The sequence below is a fragment of the Anabas testudineus genome, chromosome 13 (assembly GCF_900324465.2).
Source record: "Anabas testudineus chromosome 13, fAnaTes1.2, whole genome shotgun sequence".
Lineage (NCBI taxonomy): Eukaryota > Metazoa > Chordata > Actinopteri > Anabantiformes > Anabantidae > Anabas > Anabas testudineus.
Window position 1 is genome coordinate 15,555,045 of NC_046622.1, and position 15,964 is coordinate 15,571,008.

The window sequence follows — 15,964 nt, forward strand, 5'->3', positions numbered from 1 at the left end:
CTGGATGTCAGTAGGATGGATGTCAGGTAAACTGCATTTGCTACTGTAAAAAGTCCCCAGTCTGTGTTTTTTCACTGTCTCCTGTAGACAGCCACACATGACCTTCCACCTACTGGTCATGTGACATGACATCACTGAGCCTTAGGAACTAACATGTACCCCATGAAAATCCCCAATCACCATATCCCCATCGTTAGCCAGCGCTCACTAATGCTTTGGTCTGCTAGCCAAGCAGTCTAGAAACCAGCGTCATCACATCCCATGTTTCCTCTTTTTACAGTCGTCAGTGGCTCTGATCAAACTCAGACAACAAGCGACTTCCCAAAAGCTCTGTCTGCCTCTATGCGCACATGTGTACATTAAATCCACCCATCTGTAACTTCCCATTATGAACTGAGTCAGTTCACAACCGCATGTTGCTGACCGCGGTACCATCGTGTTTTGTTTGTGTGTAACGGTAATTTCTTGATTTCTTGACCACCACTTTCTTGTGATGATACATACAATAGTGTTATTGTTTGAGAAATCCCGGTGGGGGGTTAGGGGGGGGGCAGGGCTGGATGGGAGTGTCGCACATTGTGTGTGGGGCTATAATTGTACAGTTTGCTGCATCAGCTCAAACAGGACACAACATCTTAAATAAATGTTCAGTCAAGTGTGTGTTCCTCCACATAACATGGTCTTTATTGAACTCATCTAAACAACGCTGAATTGTCTCATGTATTTCCATTTCAAACTGATCTCTACAAAGTAATCCAAATTTATTAAAATATCAAACTGAAAATCACCCCCTTTAAAGTCTTCCTTTTCTCCTTTTTTGGCTGCTTTAGGGGTCTCCTCAGTGGAGCATCTGTCTCCTTTTCACTCTGTTTTCTGCGTCATCCTCTGTCACACCACCTCTGTCATGTCTTCCTTCACCACATCCGTAAACCTCCCCTTTGGCCTTCCTCTTCTACTCCTGTCTGGCAGCTCCATCCTCTCATTCCTCTCCCAATATACTCCACATCTCTCCTCTGCACATGCCCAAACCATTTCTCACTTTATATCTGAAACATCCTACCTGCTCACACACTAATTTCTAATTCTTTCTAACCCAATGTAAAATGACAGCATCATCAAACATGCAGCATCTCCAGCTCTGCCTCCTGTCTTTTGCCCCTGGTCTATACAACATAGCTGGCCTGACTACGTCTTGTACACCTTCCCTTCCACTCTTGCAGATACCCATCTATCAAATATCACTCCTAACACTTAACTTTACTCACTCCACCCTGCCTGTACTCTTATTACTCTACCACATCCCCCATTACTTTGAACAGTTGACCCTAAGTATTTAAACCCATCCACCTTTGCCACCTCTACCTGCTGTAACTGCACCATTCCACCACTTTCTCACATTGATTTCATGCACCTCCATCTGACTTTCATTTCCCTTCTGTCCAGCATGTTTTTATGATGCTTATTTTCAGAAGAAGGAATTCTGCTGGTCTCGGCACTGCTAGTGTCACTGTGGTATGTATTCCTGGGAGGGCAGCCAAGGCTAAACACACATACGCCATAACCATTCCTTTCCTCTCAATAACCAAACACACACCACACACACACACATGCACACACGTTGCTAACCACTTAATTCTCTGCCCACCTGTTTAAACATAGCAGTGTGTATATGTGCATATGTGTGCGAGCTCTTCCTCACAGAGAGGCCTGTTGTCCTCCAAGCTAAGATGTGTGTGTTGTGTCATGAATTAGCTCGACAGCCACAAGCCCACTGCTGATTTTACTTTAAAACTTAAACACCCGACTTAAAATAACACTTCCACTGACAAGAAGCAGCTGAGCTTTAATACTGGTCCCTCAGCATTGAGGCTTCAGCGTTTTAAGGAGTGGAAAACGAGAATATTGTCTGCTGCACAGACGGCAATGTAGAGATGATAATTGTGAGTGTTTATATGGAGAATAAGAATGACTAACACTAGGCAGCGGATCAATTTTTAATGTTCTGATGATGATGATGTTTGTGGTGTGTGTCACACCTGCTTCGAATGTGTCACCCTATTTATGGACCATTATCTTTTTTCTTTTTTTTTGGGGTTAAGCGTAGTAGGACCCTACTCCTCTTTTAGCCAAGTCAGTAGGCGTACATCTTGTTTCAGACCTTCATTATCATGGCTATAATAATAAAAGCAGAGCGTGTCAAGTTTAGGCACATAAAATTACGTGTGGTGGAAAGATTTTGTTTAAAATAACAACTTACTACTGAAACTACACTGACTGTCATTTAAACAGGAAATTACACCTGTCTTCTACATGCATGTCCTGTTTGTTGCCCATCCACCCCCAACCTCTTTCCAACCACTTTGTCACATTATATACGACATCAGCTACTGGTGCTGTCACTACACACTATAGAAATGGCAATTTATATTCTGTGGTATAAATAAAAGTTAACTATTATGCCTTCTTGACATAACTTATAAGTTTGGATGTTAATTTTGTGTCTTATTGTGAGAACTGTCCATTTTTTATACACTATAGCAGTGGTCTGATCAGTTACATTATGGTGTTGGGCCATCAAATTAGTCATTCTCTTTTGTTAAGTTCTGCTAGTTTCAAATATAAACCTGATTCATTAGAAAGTCCCGCTGACTTCTGTGTTCTTTAGTTAACTCAGCAATTTAAATTGTTAGAAACATTGTTTTCTAATTTGCATTTCATTCCCAGAATGCAAGTCGAAGCCTGAAAATTCCCCTTCTCTTTTTTTCTCACGTTAATACAAAATTACAGTACATGATCGGAGCCATTCAGTGTTTGTTTATGCCTATGTTTCAGAGCAGTCACAAGCTGTTTTAGAAAACCATGATGAAAAACAGTTATCTGAATTTTCAGGGTATGCCACCATCAGTGATACATGCTTCCTGGCCTGCTCATAGGTGCAATGGGTCCCTTCTCATGCATGATTATGTAAGCGACTGAACAGCATAATACCACTCAAAAACTGTCTGTTCAGCATAACTCTACACTGTTTTCTTTAAAAGCAGAAACAAGATTTTATCACAACTTTGCCATATTACTACCTTACATTTATTTTTTGTTTTGTTTTCCACTTTAAATGTTCCACTGTGTCTACCAGAAGCTTTGCTGTGTGCTGAGCTGGTAGTGTGCAGCATTTCTTATCAGAGTCCTTTTGCTGAAGACAGCAGCCTGAGGCTTCTGGAAACAACAGTGATGAGGGTGGTGAAAGTGAGCAACAGTAGAGTGGTGGATTGTAAAACCAAAACATTGAGCCACTGAAATGTTTTGTAGCAATGAAGCAGGCTGTGCTTAAAACTAAACACTATGAATCTTCCATGATATTCTACTTTGACTCTGAGTAGGTACAAAAAGTTTGATTCCTCAAAACTATTTCTAAATAAATCCATTTAACACCAGTATGACCAACATAATGTCATAATAGACTTGGGTCCTAGGACCCAAAGTATAATTATTAAACCAAAATTGGTTTCAAGCTGATAAAAGATTTTAAATTGAACATGCACAACAGCAGGTAAACACGACCCCTTCTGCTCGAATCATGAAATCAATTGATGTGACTTATAGTACATAAGGTATAAATGTATGAAATGTTAAGACTTTTAAGTCTTTAAAACAGAAAGCTGTATTATTCTGTACCTCAGACATCTGTTGTTAATAAACACACTGACACAGTGGTAATTTATTTTCATACCACATTAACAAAAGCATATAAAAACAGGAAGCGTGAAGTCTAAAAGAAGAAACATGTACTGAGCGTGAGCATACACAGGAAGTGTGCAGTGAACATGTATGGGCCAGTCTGTTGTGAAAGCTCTGTTTTAATGAGACAAACAGATGTGAAACTGTCTGAAGGGACTTTCTTCTTCTGCCCAACACCCTAATGTAACTGATCAGACTACTGCTATAGTGTATAAAAATGGACAGTTCTCACAATAGGACACAAAATTACCATCCAAACTTAGTCTAATATACTAACACACTTAGGTGTTGTAATGTGCTGTAGTTGGTTTGCTCTGCACGGTGAGGAAACAATAGAGCAGCACGTTAGAACAAAGTAAACTGGTGCGTCTTCCTACTCCCTACTCTTAATGGATCTGTTTTGTCTTTTCCAAGGTAAATCATAGGTTCACGGGTGGCTGCCATCCAAGCTGTAAATCTTGTTTTTCATATTTGCGCCATGTACTGTTGGTTCTGTTTCTGCTTTTCAGTGTGTACAAACTCATCTAGATTCACTTCTTGTTTTGCAAAAAAAAAAAAAAAAAGAAAAAAAAAAAGGAAGAGCCCGAGTCGATTATACCGAATGTACCAGCCATTCTTGCAAGTACATCGTGTACATACAGTAGGTTTTGCCTTATAAGCTATGTCTTCTCACATTTGTACAAACATTAACTTTTTAAACAAAACTCATCACATGCCTTCAATTCAGTAATTCTCAAATGTTTCAGATTAATAATAATAATATCAAAGTTCATATTTTATGCTCCTCTGAGGCCTTTCTGAGAATCTCAGGGGCTTTCAAACGACATTTAAAACCTGGCGACTGGCATTCTTTGAATTGAAAATGGAGGGTTTTTGTCTTCAATTCCTCCAAGTTAACCTCCAGTGCCAAATCACACCAGCCAGTGAAAGTAAAAGTTTAGAGAGGAAGAGTGCAGTGAAAGGAAAAGAGAAGCGTCTAGGATGGCTCGAGGAAGGGGGAGTTTAGGGAATTTTTCTGCCTTCTCCCTCGCAGGCTTTACCAACTCCTCTGCCCCTCCTTCTTCTTCTTCTTCCTCCTCCATCACCTCCCCCTCTTCCCTGCTTTTGCGTCACACCAGTGAAGTCGATTGAAACGAGGGCAGGAGGGAGGAGGAGTGGACTGAGTTCTGTAGCCGAAGGAATGTGACCGAGAGAGAGAGAACATGGCTATAAAAGGATAGCACTTCCACTCTGTTGCTGTGATGTCACTACTGAAATATTTTCTTCTTTCTTCCTTCCCTTCCAAGTCTGACTTACTGACGCTGCTATTTGTCCCTGATTTCTCTCCCCTTCTCCTTTTCTAGCTAAATACGTAGGTAACTGTGTAGGTTAAGGGTGAAGAGGGATGTTTGACATGTATCACATCATGATCTGTGCGTTCACATAAAAGTGGCATCTTCATTTCAATCTATCGCTTTCGCCTTTCTGTGCACTTTGAATACAATCTATAATCAAGTATATATTCATATATGATACAACACTAAAAAAACACATGGTGGTTTTAATGTTGTGGTGGATAGGGGTCAGCATGGGCTCTGTTTTGCAGCTAAGCAGCTCCATACAAAGCACTCTGTGATTTCTCATGACCAGCATTACATTTGTTCCATGCTGAATCCTGTCTACAGCAGATAACAGGATTAGACAATACTTTATATTGAGGAAATTGACACAATGGTATGGTGCGACTAATATAATTCCCACTACTTGTTTTAATTTAATTGCTGGCACTGAGAAGACGTACAGAAATAAGATAGTTAGACTGTTTTAATAGCATCTGTGTACTTTGTGTAAATGTACTATGAGAAATTACAAACAAAATATTTTGGGGTAATTGGATCACTAACACTTCACTTAAACATAATGAACAGTTAGTCATCACTAATATATTGCATATATTAGTGATGACTAACTTTACTTACTGGATGCAAATCATGACGTCGCGCTAAACATTATGGTTAACCTGAACAGATTGAACAGTAGAGGGCAGTAATGCAACAATAAAATGGATGTGAAAAGCTCTTAAACAGCAGAAGAATAAAATGGATAACACTTCAGATCTTCGGGTCGCTTGTCTTATCACATTTGTTCTGGTTTTTGATGCTGACTTTCATCTCTTTTGCGAAAGCGCTGTAGAGCTGACCTCTTTTTCAAGGCCACTCCATGATGCTCTTAGAAGAGGATGTTTTGGAGGGAAACCTTTTTCTAAGTCTTTTGAGGTGCATTAACCCATTTGGTCTTTATCTGTTCCAAGAAATAAAAGATAGTGCTTTCCAATGACCTAGTTAGTAAAGAAGAAGTTACATAACGTACCCCGTCACTCTGTCATCGGCTGACGAAGGTCTGCAGTTGAAAGATTACTCAACCATAATGCTTAATCTGCAGGTTGTGACAGAGCAAGAGAAGAGGGAGGGAGGGAAAGGTTTTTGGGAGCTGTTCAAAAATCAAGGCTGAAACCATGGCTATGTTCGAGCGCTGCATGGAAAAACATAGACACATACACAGAAATGCGACTACGTGTGTTGTTTCTAAATGATTTATCTAGTCTTGCATGCTGATTGCCTCAGGTTGACAAGCTCCAACTGAAAACAGAGTATTGACAGAGACTCCTCCTTGGACTCTATCCACCTGGTGATGAGACAAGATTTACAATCTCAATTTCATCTCAAGTATTTCCTAGTGGTTCCTTCCTCCTTTTCTACAGTAATCTTATTTTCCTTACACTTTTCCATTCTCCCATTTGCTTTCTATCATTAACTTATCTATTAACAGCCAGGGTGTAATTATGCCATGGATGAATACCTGTTATGTCCTTTTGAAACTGTTGCTTAAGTCTCTCAAGCTACTTCTCAATCCATAATATATAACAGCCTTATTAGATCTACACCCAGGTTTAAACTTTATCTCTATAGGTGTGTGTGTGTGTGTACACGTGCGTTGTGTGTACAGTGCTCAGGTGACTGTGGTTTAAAGTTTTGACAGCAGCGGCTTAGAGGTTGATCATTAACAGTTCCACAGAAGGTGGAGGTAATGTGGAGAATGACCTGTAGCAGTGGTTAAATCAGAGAGTGATAAGGTGACATGAAACAAAAATTAACAGATCATAAGTAATCATTAAATCAGTTCTTAAAATACTCTCCAGGATATCAAACTGGGATGGTATGAGCGATGTCAGAGACTTTTAGGTTTGTGATTCATACGAGCCTGACTGTATGTGTTACTATTACTAAACTATGTATTATACTATAAAAGAAATTGCTTGTCTATAATGTCAATATGATTCTCTGAAGTACGTTTTTGTCCAATTTCGATTGACAAAGGATAATAAATCTAATTCAGTTGCATTTTACTAGTAGAGTATGGTGAACTTCAACCAGTCTGACAGAACATGCTGCGAAGTTAATATTTGTGAACACACATGCGCCCTTCTTGTTGTCTTTGCTGTTTACACTTTGCGGTCATTGTGCTTTTCCATAGCAACATATCCTGACGTCGGTCCAAAGAGCAACAAGGTTCAAAGATACAAAGCACGGTAGTATGTAGGGAAGTGAAAATGTAAAAAAAAAGTGCAGAAGTGCTTATTTCAGCTTTTTAAATCTTATCCTAAAATCCTTAAATCCAACAGCAAAGTTGAAATCAACCTTAATGAAGCAAAGGCAAACATGCAAATGATGATTTCAAGGGAATCAAACAGCGGAGGTTTAACACTGGGTCTTCAGAGAATATTACCAATGTTAAAGAAGAGCCCTGTAATAGATAATCACATGTTTCTTAGAAGTCTGATTTATAGATTTTCACATTTCCACACTTCATCCACAGACTTCTAGAGGAATCCTTATCTAGACACTGTCAAGGTCTACGCTATAATATGTGTTGTGAGCTAACATCTGCTTGAAATGTTCAGACACTAGATGTAATCAGCAGGATTGTTATCACTCACAGAAAAGATTAGTCACAGTTGAACAATAATGTAAGTTCCAACTGCAACACAAACACAAAATGTCTCAAACCATTCCCGTTCTTTCAAAATGACATTAAATGTGTTGCTTTTTTCTTTTCTCACATGCTTTTCTCTTTGATTTGTCTCTTTTTCTGTTTTTCCAGCTTGCAGCCTTGCTGCAAAGAATCCAGTGCATTGACAGTATGAAGGGTGGGGGCTATAAAGTGGAAATTGCAACAGGGTATTTTTACGAACTTCTGCTTAACAACTAAATGTGGCTTACACAATACCACGTACCAACAGTTTCACAGCCCCACGTTCCAGAGAGCTGTCGTTTAGACTCCACAAAGAACAAAGGTAACTTAATTAAGTTCAGAAATCACAGGCAATAAATCAAATCACTTGAGAGCCTGAGATGACAGCAGCAGCTTATGTGAAACCTCGTAAATCAGTTCAAGATATCTAGGCCTTCCCCGAAGTTATCAGGCATGGCACTTTTTACTATTACTCAGCTGGGTGGGTCAGATGAGGTGTGTCTGCATCTGAATCTCAGGTCTTTAGCCATGTAGGTTATTATCAGCTGATGTCAGTGATTTTTTTTTTTACAGACTAGGAATTGCATGGCCTCTAATGAATGTGTAGATTCATCATTTTTGTGTTTAGCCAACCCAATTTGGAGTGTCTATGCAGACAGCTCTCAAAACATCTTTAATCTGGGAAAACATGAGGTGACAGTGGTTTTATTATATAAATACAGATAAATCTCTCTGACACGTGGAGTCTTATGCTGGTTCACAACTTTCAGGTGAATTTGGGTTAAATTAAAGCAATGATGAATTGATGATTGAATTAAAAAGGTGATTTGAAAATCCTTGTTTTCCAAACAGTTAGCATTTACAGCACAAATCCAATTATGTTGACTGTATCAACAAATCAATAATATGCAAGCTTTTCATTAACCTGTGATTTTAATGTTGTGTAACTGGCCTATACTATGAATAATATGTGAAAAGGTATTTGATTCCCACTGTGTGATCCAAGAAGAACTCTGTAAATGATTTGTTTATTCAGAAGTTTATTTTGTCCCTTTCAAGCAATTAAAAAATATAAGATTCTCCTTTTAGTTTTAGTTTTCTTTTTTTTCTGTCACATTAAAATTTCACAGAAATATTTGTCATAAATAAAATACAAAATACATTTTTTCCTTTAAACACAAATAAATACAATAATAAATATTTTAGTTTAAGTTAAACAACACAAGGCAACCGATAACCAAAAGGAATACTGCAACGTGAAAGTCCCTGAACCAGGTTGTCAAACAGGGGACAAAAAAAAAAGATAGGGTGCAATTACAAGTTGGCATACAGAATGTTTTACAGACTTCACAATACAGATGTTCAGATAACTAACTGTCAGACATGTTTCCATGAGCACACTGAGCTCTTAGCATTCTGCAACTCACATGTTATGCACCCAATGTCTCAGACATATGAAAAGGTGACACACTTACATCCACACATGCATATACACACGCGCACACACACACACACACACACATACACACACACATAGCAGAGTGATGTATAAAGCTTTGGTAAAATGCTACTGGGAGATTTGACAGTTTCTCCCATTTCAATTAGCTGTAAAGTGCATATCACAGATAAAATTGCATCAATGACACATGTCAGGTCTCACTGACTAAGGCTACTGAATCAAACATACTGTCTGTGGCAATCAGAGTGGAAAGCCTAAGGGCTAATCATGAAGGCACAGGAATTATTGGTGATCAGTAATGATTTACAAAATTACAAACCAGACTACTGTTACTGTCAAGACCTGCAGTGAGTTAAATCTAATGGAAGACCACATACAAAGGCCTAACAAGCTAAGTAGAAAAATAAAGTCTGATAACGTTTGGGTATTAAAATCACCTCAGCATGTGTAGTTTGTCCGAGATGAGTTCTATTTTTACAACATAAATTAAGAATTTTAAGTGTTATTGTGTCTAAAGTTGACACAGTTAACTGTCAGTTCTCTTGTCTTCTTTGGATCTGTACTTAGTCAGACAGGGACAGACGTTCAAACACAGTGAGCCTCTTGGTGGCTGATCCATCGAATGTAGGAGACTCGGTTCCACTGGAACCTCCACTGCTGCTGCTGTAGCTGTCCTCCAGGGAGTCCTCGGATGAGAAACGCTGGAGCCCGGGCGGCTTCACGAATGCCCCACTGCCTCCAGAGCCGGGGAACAGCATGCTGCTGTCCTGTTGGTGTTCGTCCTCCTCCAGGCTGGTGAAGACTCTGTTGTTGCTGCTGCTAAAATTATTTCCGTGGCCACACACACAGCGTGGGGCCTTTGGCTCCAGGATTAGAGGAATGTTGTGGATGTCTCCGGTGCTGGCACGGGTCTGGTGGTTGCCAAACTGGAATGCTGCTGCATCCCGCTGTAGGGACTCAACAAACACTGGGGAGAGGAGATCAGCGGGAGGTGGGGAAACAGAGGGAGCACGGCTGAACCCCAGATTAGGATCATTGAGGGATGAAGGAATTGATGGAGGAGGTGAGCTGCGTGAGCCTAGGAAGCCGGCAAAGCTGACACTCTGGCGGAGCTGGTGGCGTGGATTCTGACCACCGGTGGAAGTTGCTTTCCACTGATTTTGGAATTTGGCGGATGACAATGTGCTGTCGATTTTCTCCTCATGTATGAAGTGGCAGCGTGAGCCATAGGGGCAGTAGCCAAAGTTGTAGAAGGTTCTGCAGGGCTCCGTCTTGTACTTGGGGTGGCGGTAAAGTCCACGCAGCTCTGCCTCGCCATGGGCGAACTGGCACTTACTGCCATATTTACAGCTGCCTGTTTCCTGGAAGCCACGGCACAGCTCGGTCTTGTAACGGTTAGAAGACAGCATTGGTGGGAGCTGGGCTGGGAGGGCAGAGGAGGGAGGGAAGCCCGGTGGAGGAGCCACGGTAGTAGCAGTGCCCAGAGGAAAAGTTTCCATGTTCTTCAGCTGTCCAAAAGAGGAGACCAGGCTGCTGCTGGACTCTGTTAGGCTCATGGAGCGGTCTGGTCTGAAGGCAGGTTGTTTTGGTTTGGAGACAGCGGGCTGGCTCCAGATGTTTGACGACCAGAACGGACTGCCGTTGTTGTCATTGTTAACATGCTCGGTGCTCAAGGAAGGAGGGGGGGAAGGTGGAGAGAAGAAGGAGGCCGACCGGTTCAGCCGACTCTGCCCCGGGACTTTGAGTGGAGGCTGTGTCGAGAACAGGGAATCATCATCCAGGACCAGGTTCAGAAGATTCTGTTACAGATGGTAGGAAATAGTTAATATACAGACATTCAGTCAAGCTTTATTCAAAGAACTACATGTTGAATGATCAGATTGTGACTTTTTAATCTTACTTTAAATAACAGTTTCAGACAATGCTTGCAGACAAAACTGTACTAAATACCGTGTCATTTTTAGTTTTCATTTACATGGAATCACAGAAGATAAATTCAATGTAGATACGTTTTGACTGTTTGCCATTTATCATGAATGGGCTGATAATGAGAGATAGGAATTCAAGAAGAAAGAAACCAGTCCAGCACAGACTGAGTCCCCTATCAGCGCCTCTTCAAACTTAAGTAATCTGCTGTGAGTTTCTCAGTGAATCGCAGAGAAATAAAATCACTAGGAGTGAATAAATAAACACACTGGGGAAATGAGTTACCACGGTATTCCCCCCTAACTCCACCTCAGTTTTTTTTTTTTTTCCAAAACAAAATATCAAAATCCCAAACTTTGACTCACCTTTGTACGGATGTTGTCAAGCATTTCGGACATGCTGTACCAGTTTGGCCAGAAGGAGAAGATTCTGCACTGATCCACAGTTGACTGTCCGATACCTGTGTTCAGACTGAAGTCAAGTCACTTCTGCCTCCTGCTTTTTTATAGCCGCCTTGTCATAAAAAAAAAAAAAACTGAAAGGAGGGGAGGAGTTTCCCCTCTGTATGTTCCGGGATACTCCTCCCTGTTGTGCAGGTCACATTTCACATAGTGACCTCAGAGTTGGGTGGGTTGTAAAAAAAAAAAAAAAAAAAAAAAAAAAAATAGAAGAAAGAAAACTGTGTATTTTTAGCCAGCTGTGTGAAATGCTTTAGTTTCGTAGGCATGTGAAAGCAAAGTGGCTTATTTACACAGCTCTCGTACATGCTCTCCACCTAGCCACATAGGAGGCTGCTCTACACTTTTTTCTTTTTACACTTTGTTTATTCATGTTGATTATTCATATGAATGATGACAGGTTTCCTACACACACTGACACATCAGTGCAGCTCTCTGCAGAGTATCAGAACCACCCAGACGCGATGCTTGTTGATACCTGATCGCAATCGTGACTTTCTGCAATGTACACATTCATATGACTAATGGCAGGTTTTTCAGGAGGTGTCATAAATCATCTTGTCTCCGATCACATACGGTCTCTGGGTGCTTTTAGCCACAAAGAAAAAGGTATATATGTCTGTTGCTTACCAGAATACATACAACTGCACTTCCCCTTGTCTCCTTTGGTTTCTGTTTTGATAACAGAAGAGTCTCAATATCTCACCAAAGCACTGACATTTACCAAACACAACCAACAGAAGTATTAATTAGTAGAAGTCAGAAACAGAAGTGAGTGAGAATAAACAACAGGGGCACATCATCACGTAGAACAGATTAGTCCCTCGTCTCTTTGCACATCAGAAACTGCGTGCTCTGATCTCTTCCTCTATTTGCCGTTCAGCGAGCCCTGTTGTTGTGACATTTATTTCTAATCTGTTACTCGTGAACGCTGGTGAGGTTGTGCACTAATTAATCCAACGGCTTTGTTTCCATGAAGCTGTTTTTTTTTTTTTTTTTATGGAAAATTCACACCCTTGTCCCACTTTGAGCCCGAAGGCCCATAATGGAAATAAGACTGTTGTTTGTCTTCAAATGTCAAAAAAACTTTTTCACATTGAGATGAGCTTGGCAGCTGTTAACCCACACAATGACATGTTACAGTAACGATGTGTACAGTAATACGGTGAGTGTCTGTGCGTATGTCTTACATGGTCTTGTGATATTTTGTGTGAGTGCACACTTACTGAGGGATATTTCCTGCACCCACACATTATGTTTTCATTAACTGTCATCTGACTTGAAATCTCAATAAATAAATAAATAAATGACTGAAAAAAGCATATTGATGATTTATTAATTACATATAGTATATCAGAATCCTCAAATATGAGAATGGTAAGATATTATTGGGGTTAAACAGAGATGGATGGGGGCAAATAGTAGAAGACGCAATGAAAGACTGCTCTAGTATTAGTAAAAAATACTTGACGTATGATGACAGCCCATCAATCAGCTTCTATTTTGTTTCTATAAGATTGTGCCGCTATCAGCTACTGAGTGATTACAGTATTTTCTGAGTAGCTGTTGCATGTGTCATGCTACACTGATATTAGTCATATTCAGTCCAGGCAATGACACTGCATGTGCTAATAAATGTTGCCCAAGCATTGAAAAGTCACTGTTAATTACTTAATGCATGATGACGGTAAACAGAGGAGGGTGCCACTGGCAAAACCGCCAGTCTCAAAACATAAAAGGCCAAAACATAAAACAAGAACAAGAATTTACTAAATGTGCAGGAAGACAGACGTCACTGATAACTGACAAAAACTGAGATAAATAAAATCAAATCATTCCTTTAATACATATTCTTGATGTAGTGGCTCGGGTGGCTTTGTGAGCATGTTTACTTCATATATGACATTTATGAAGTCATCTACAGTATTACACGTAATTTATATCGGAAACAGCCTGAGAAAGTTCCCACTTCTGCTACAAGAAACAGTGAGGTATGAGACAGTTTCAACCCTACTTACCGCCAGAGCACAGCTCTGACAGTGCACTTTTTTTTTCAATACACTCACATACGTTACACATGAACCTTGAAGTAACATGCAAACCTTTTGAACTTATATTCCATGTAAGATTAATTGGATTTTTATTTTAAAAATCCAGTCACTTTTGATGTTTAATGTCTTTAAGTCACACCTGCTGATTTAATTGAACTCATTAAAGAAGAGTTTTTCCTTATAATATGATATGATAATGTAGTTTTACCTTCAATAAATCATCCTGTAAAGAGATGAATATTTCTCATGACTTTATAGAGCTTCCAGGGTGACACCCGTTCTCATGCTCTTGCTCAGACAAATGGACATACTGACAGGCTGACCGAAACTAAACAGGCCTCTCATGTTCAGCTATTAATAACAACAGCCAGATATAAATAACTCGCTTAAATATAAAATTGTCAGCATTAGATTCTCGGGGAAGCGTTATGGGCCAGTCCAGGTTGTGGAAAAACTCTCACAGTCATTTTTCCGCCACTTCCCTCAGACTTTTCCCACCAGCAGTCCGGTAAATTGGTAGCAATGGTAAGCGAAACGAACGGCTGCACCGGCACATGTTTGCGGCGTGTGTTTCTGTGCTGGCTTGCATGTAATTGTGTGTTATGGATACCTCGCTCTACTTGTTTCTGTTCTGTCTCTTACCTCAGTTCTTTGGAAAGTCACTCTAACAGGGAGGGGCACACACACACACACACACACACACACACACACACACACACACAAATAAATGCACACAAGCTTAAAGGAGCATTCCTAAATTTGGTGGCTCCAGATTGTTGTGTTCTGTTATTCCCCCCTTGGTGACTAAGTGAGTGAGTGAGTACCCAATGCCAAGCTTTCCGCTGGGGGTTTTCTTAAGTGACATGCAAACACACTTGCAGCTTTCTCATGTGTTTGGATCCGAAAGTGTTGCGTGTTTAATAAAAGAGAATATTAGCAGATTGGTCAGCGGTGTGGTTTTAAAATGACTGAATCATGATTTTGGCATGAAACATCATATTGTAGTCGAAAGTGCTCAGGTTTTTCTGTAAACTGTCTTCACTGAAAATGAGATCACATTCCTATAGCTTGCTTGCACTGCATCTGTGGACAAGTGCTTAATATAACTGAGCTGTAACATTAACTTCAATACAGATACAGGTGCTACATGTTTATTAACAGTGTACTGTTATATGTTATGCTATATATACATATATGCATTCATATTTAAGTTTGAAAATGATTAATATATAACAACAACAACAACAACAATACTACTACTACTACTACTACTACTAATAATAATACATGATTAAGGACATTTCTACTGTGCTAGATTTTAAAACAACATCCAGTAACTTGAAATAATGCTGAAAGGACAATGCGTAGTATATTTTTATCCCTCAGGGTTTACTTTCTAATGAAACAACACGTGCTATTCTGCCCTAAGACGAGTCAAACTGAGGGGAACTTTTGTCTGACTCACTGCCTGACTAAAACGCCGAGTCACTGTCAAGTGGCTCACGATCATATTCAGGTGACACTCGTGAATGATGCCCAGAAGCTGCTGAGGTTTCTGTTCTGCTGCTGATAATGGAAGTAAATGACACTCTACAGGTCCAGTGTTTATGAAACCTTTCCAGTAACGGGACTTATTCATCAACATAATAGCTGTTGTTGTCATTTTCGATTTTATAACCTGAACTTTTTAGTGTCAGGTTTCAAAAAGGACACCTCTGATTAAGATCCCTAAATCTCCACCCTTTGCTCATTTAGTTTCTGTTGCCTTTCATTTCACTATACTTCTATGCCTCCGCCCCAGGCCCCAGTTTCACCTAAAATCCCAGGACAGATACAGCTTGACCATTCTGTGTCTCTAATAAGTGATACCTTGCAAATATTTAACCATGCCATCCATAACATTGCTATGGTGACATGCCAAACATTGCACGCATAAGCTGGCACGGGTTCAACGGTTACTTAGCAACATCTGCAGAGCAGGTTTGTAGAGTTAACATGTCTGCCACAGAAATGCGATGAGGCCCGGCTGTTCATGCCTCTGAATTTAACAGATGATTCATCAGGATAAAAAGAGATGGATGTTTGTTAGGGTTGAAGAGAGAATACAGAAAGTGAGTCAGTGGTACAAGGCCATGTTGACATGAGCAGGAAAGTACCTGCCTCTACAAATACATTTAATTGGTGAGACAGGTACAGGTGGCAGGGCCTTCAGCTTTATTATATGTAACCTATGCCATATAACATATAGATAAGGAGGCTTCAGTATGAGACCATTTGATAGTGGCTGTGGACTTTGGAAATCATGCAGTGTGCACACACTGCAC

The 15,964-nt window shown here is 40.2% G+C and overlaps 1 protein-coding gene across 1 annotated transcript; it reads right to left on the reverse strand.

The window, feature by feature from the left end:
- Nucleotides 1-8,766: 8,766 nt before the first annotated feature.
- On the reverse strand, nt 8,767-11,632 carry zgc:162730 (uncharacterized protein LOC564559 homolog). Its single transcript, XM_026379058.1, has 2 exons — nt 11,497-11,632; nt 8,767-11,004 (listed from the first exon to the last, which is right to left on the reverse strand). The coding sequence occupies exons 1-2, from the start codon at nt 11,527-11,529 to the stop codon at nt 9,769-9,771; spliced, it is 1,269 nt and encodes a 422-aa protein (XP_026234843.1). The 5' UTR covers nt 11,530-11,632; the 3' UTR covers nt 8,767-9,768.
- Nucleotides 11,633-15,964: the final 4,332 nt, after the last annotated feature.

Coding starts and splice junctions, on each gene's coding strand:
- zgc:162730 (XM_026379058.1), bottom strand. CDS start 11,529: ATGTCCGAAATGCTTGACAACATCCGTACAAAG. Junction 11,005..11,496: donor TTGACAACATCCGTACAAAG/GTGAGTCAAAGT, acceptor CATCTGTAACAG/AATCTTCTGAACCTGGTCCT.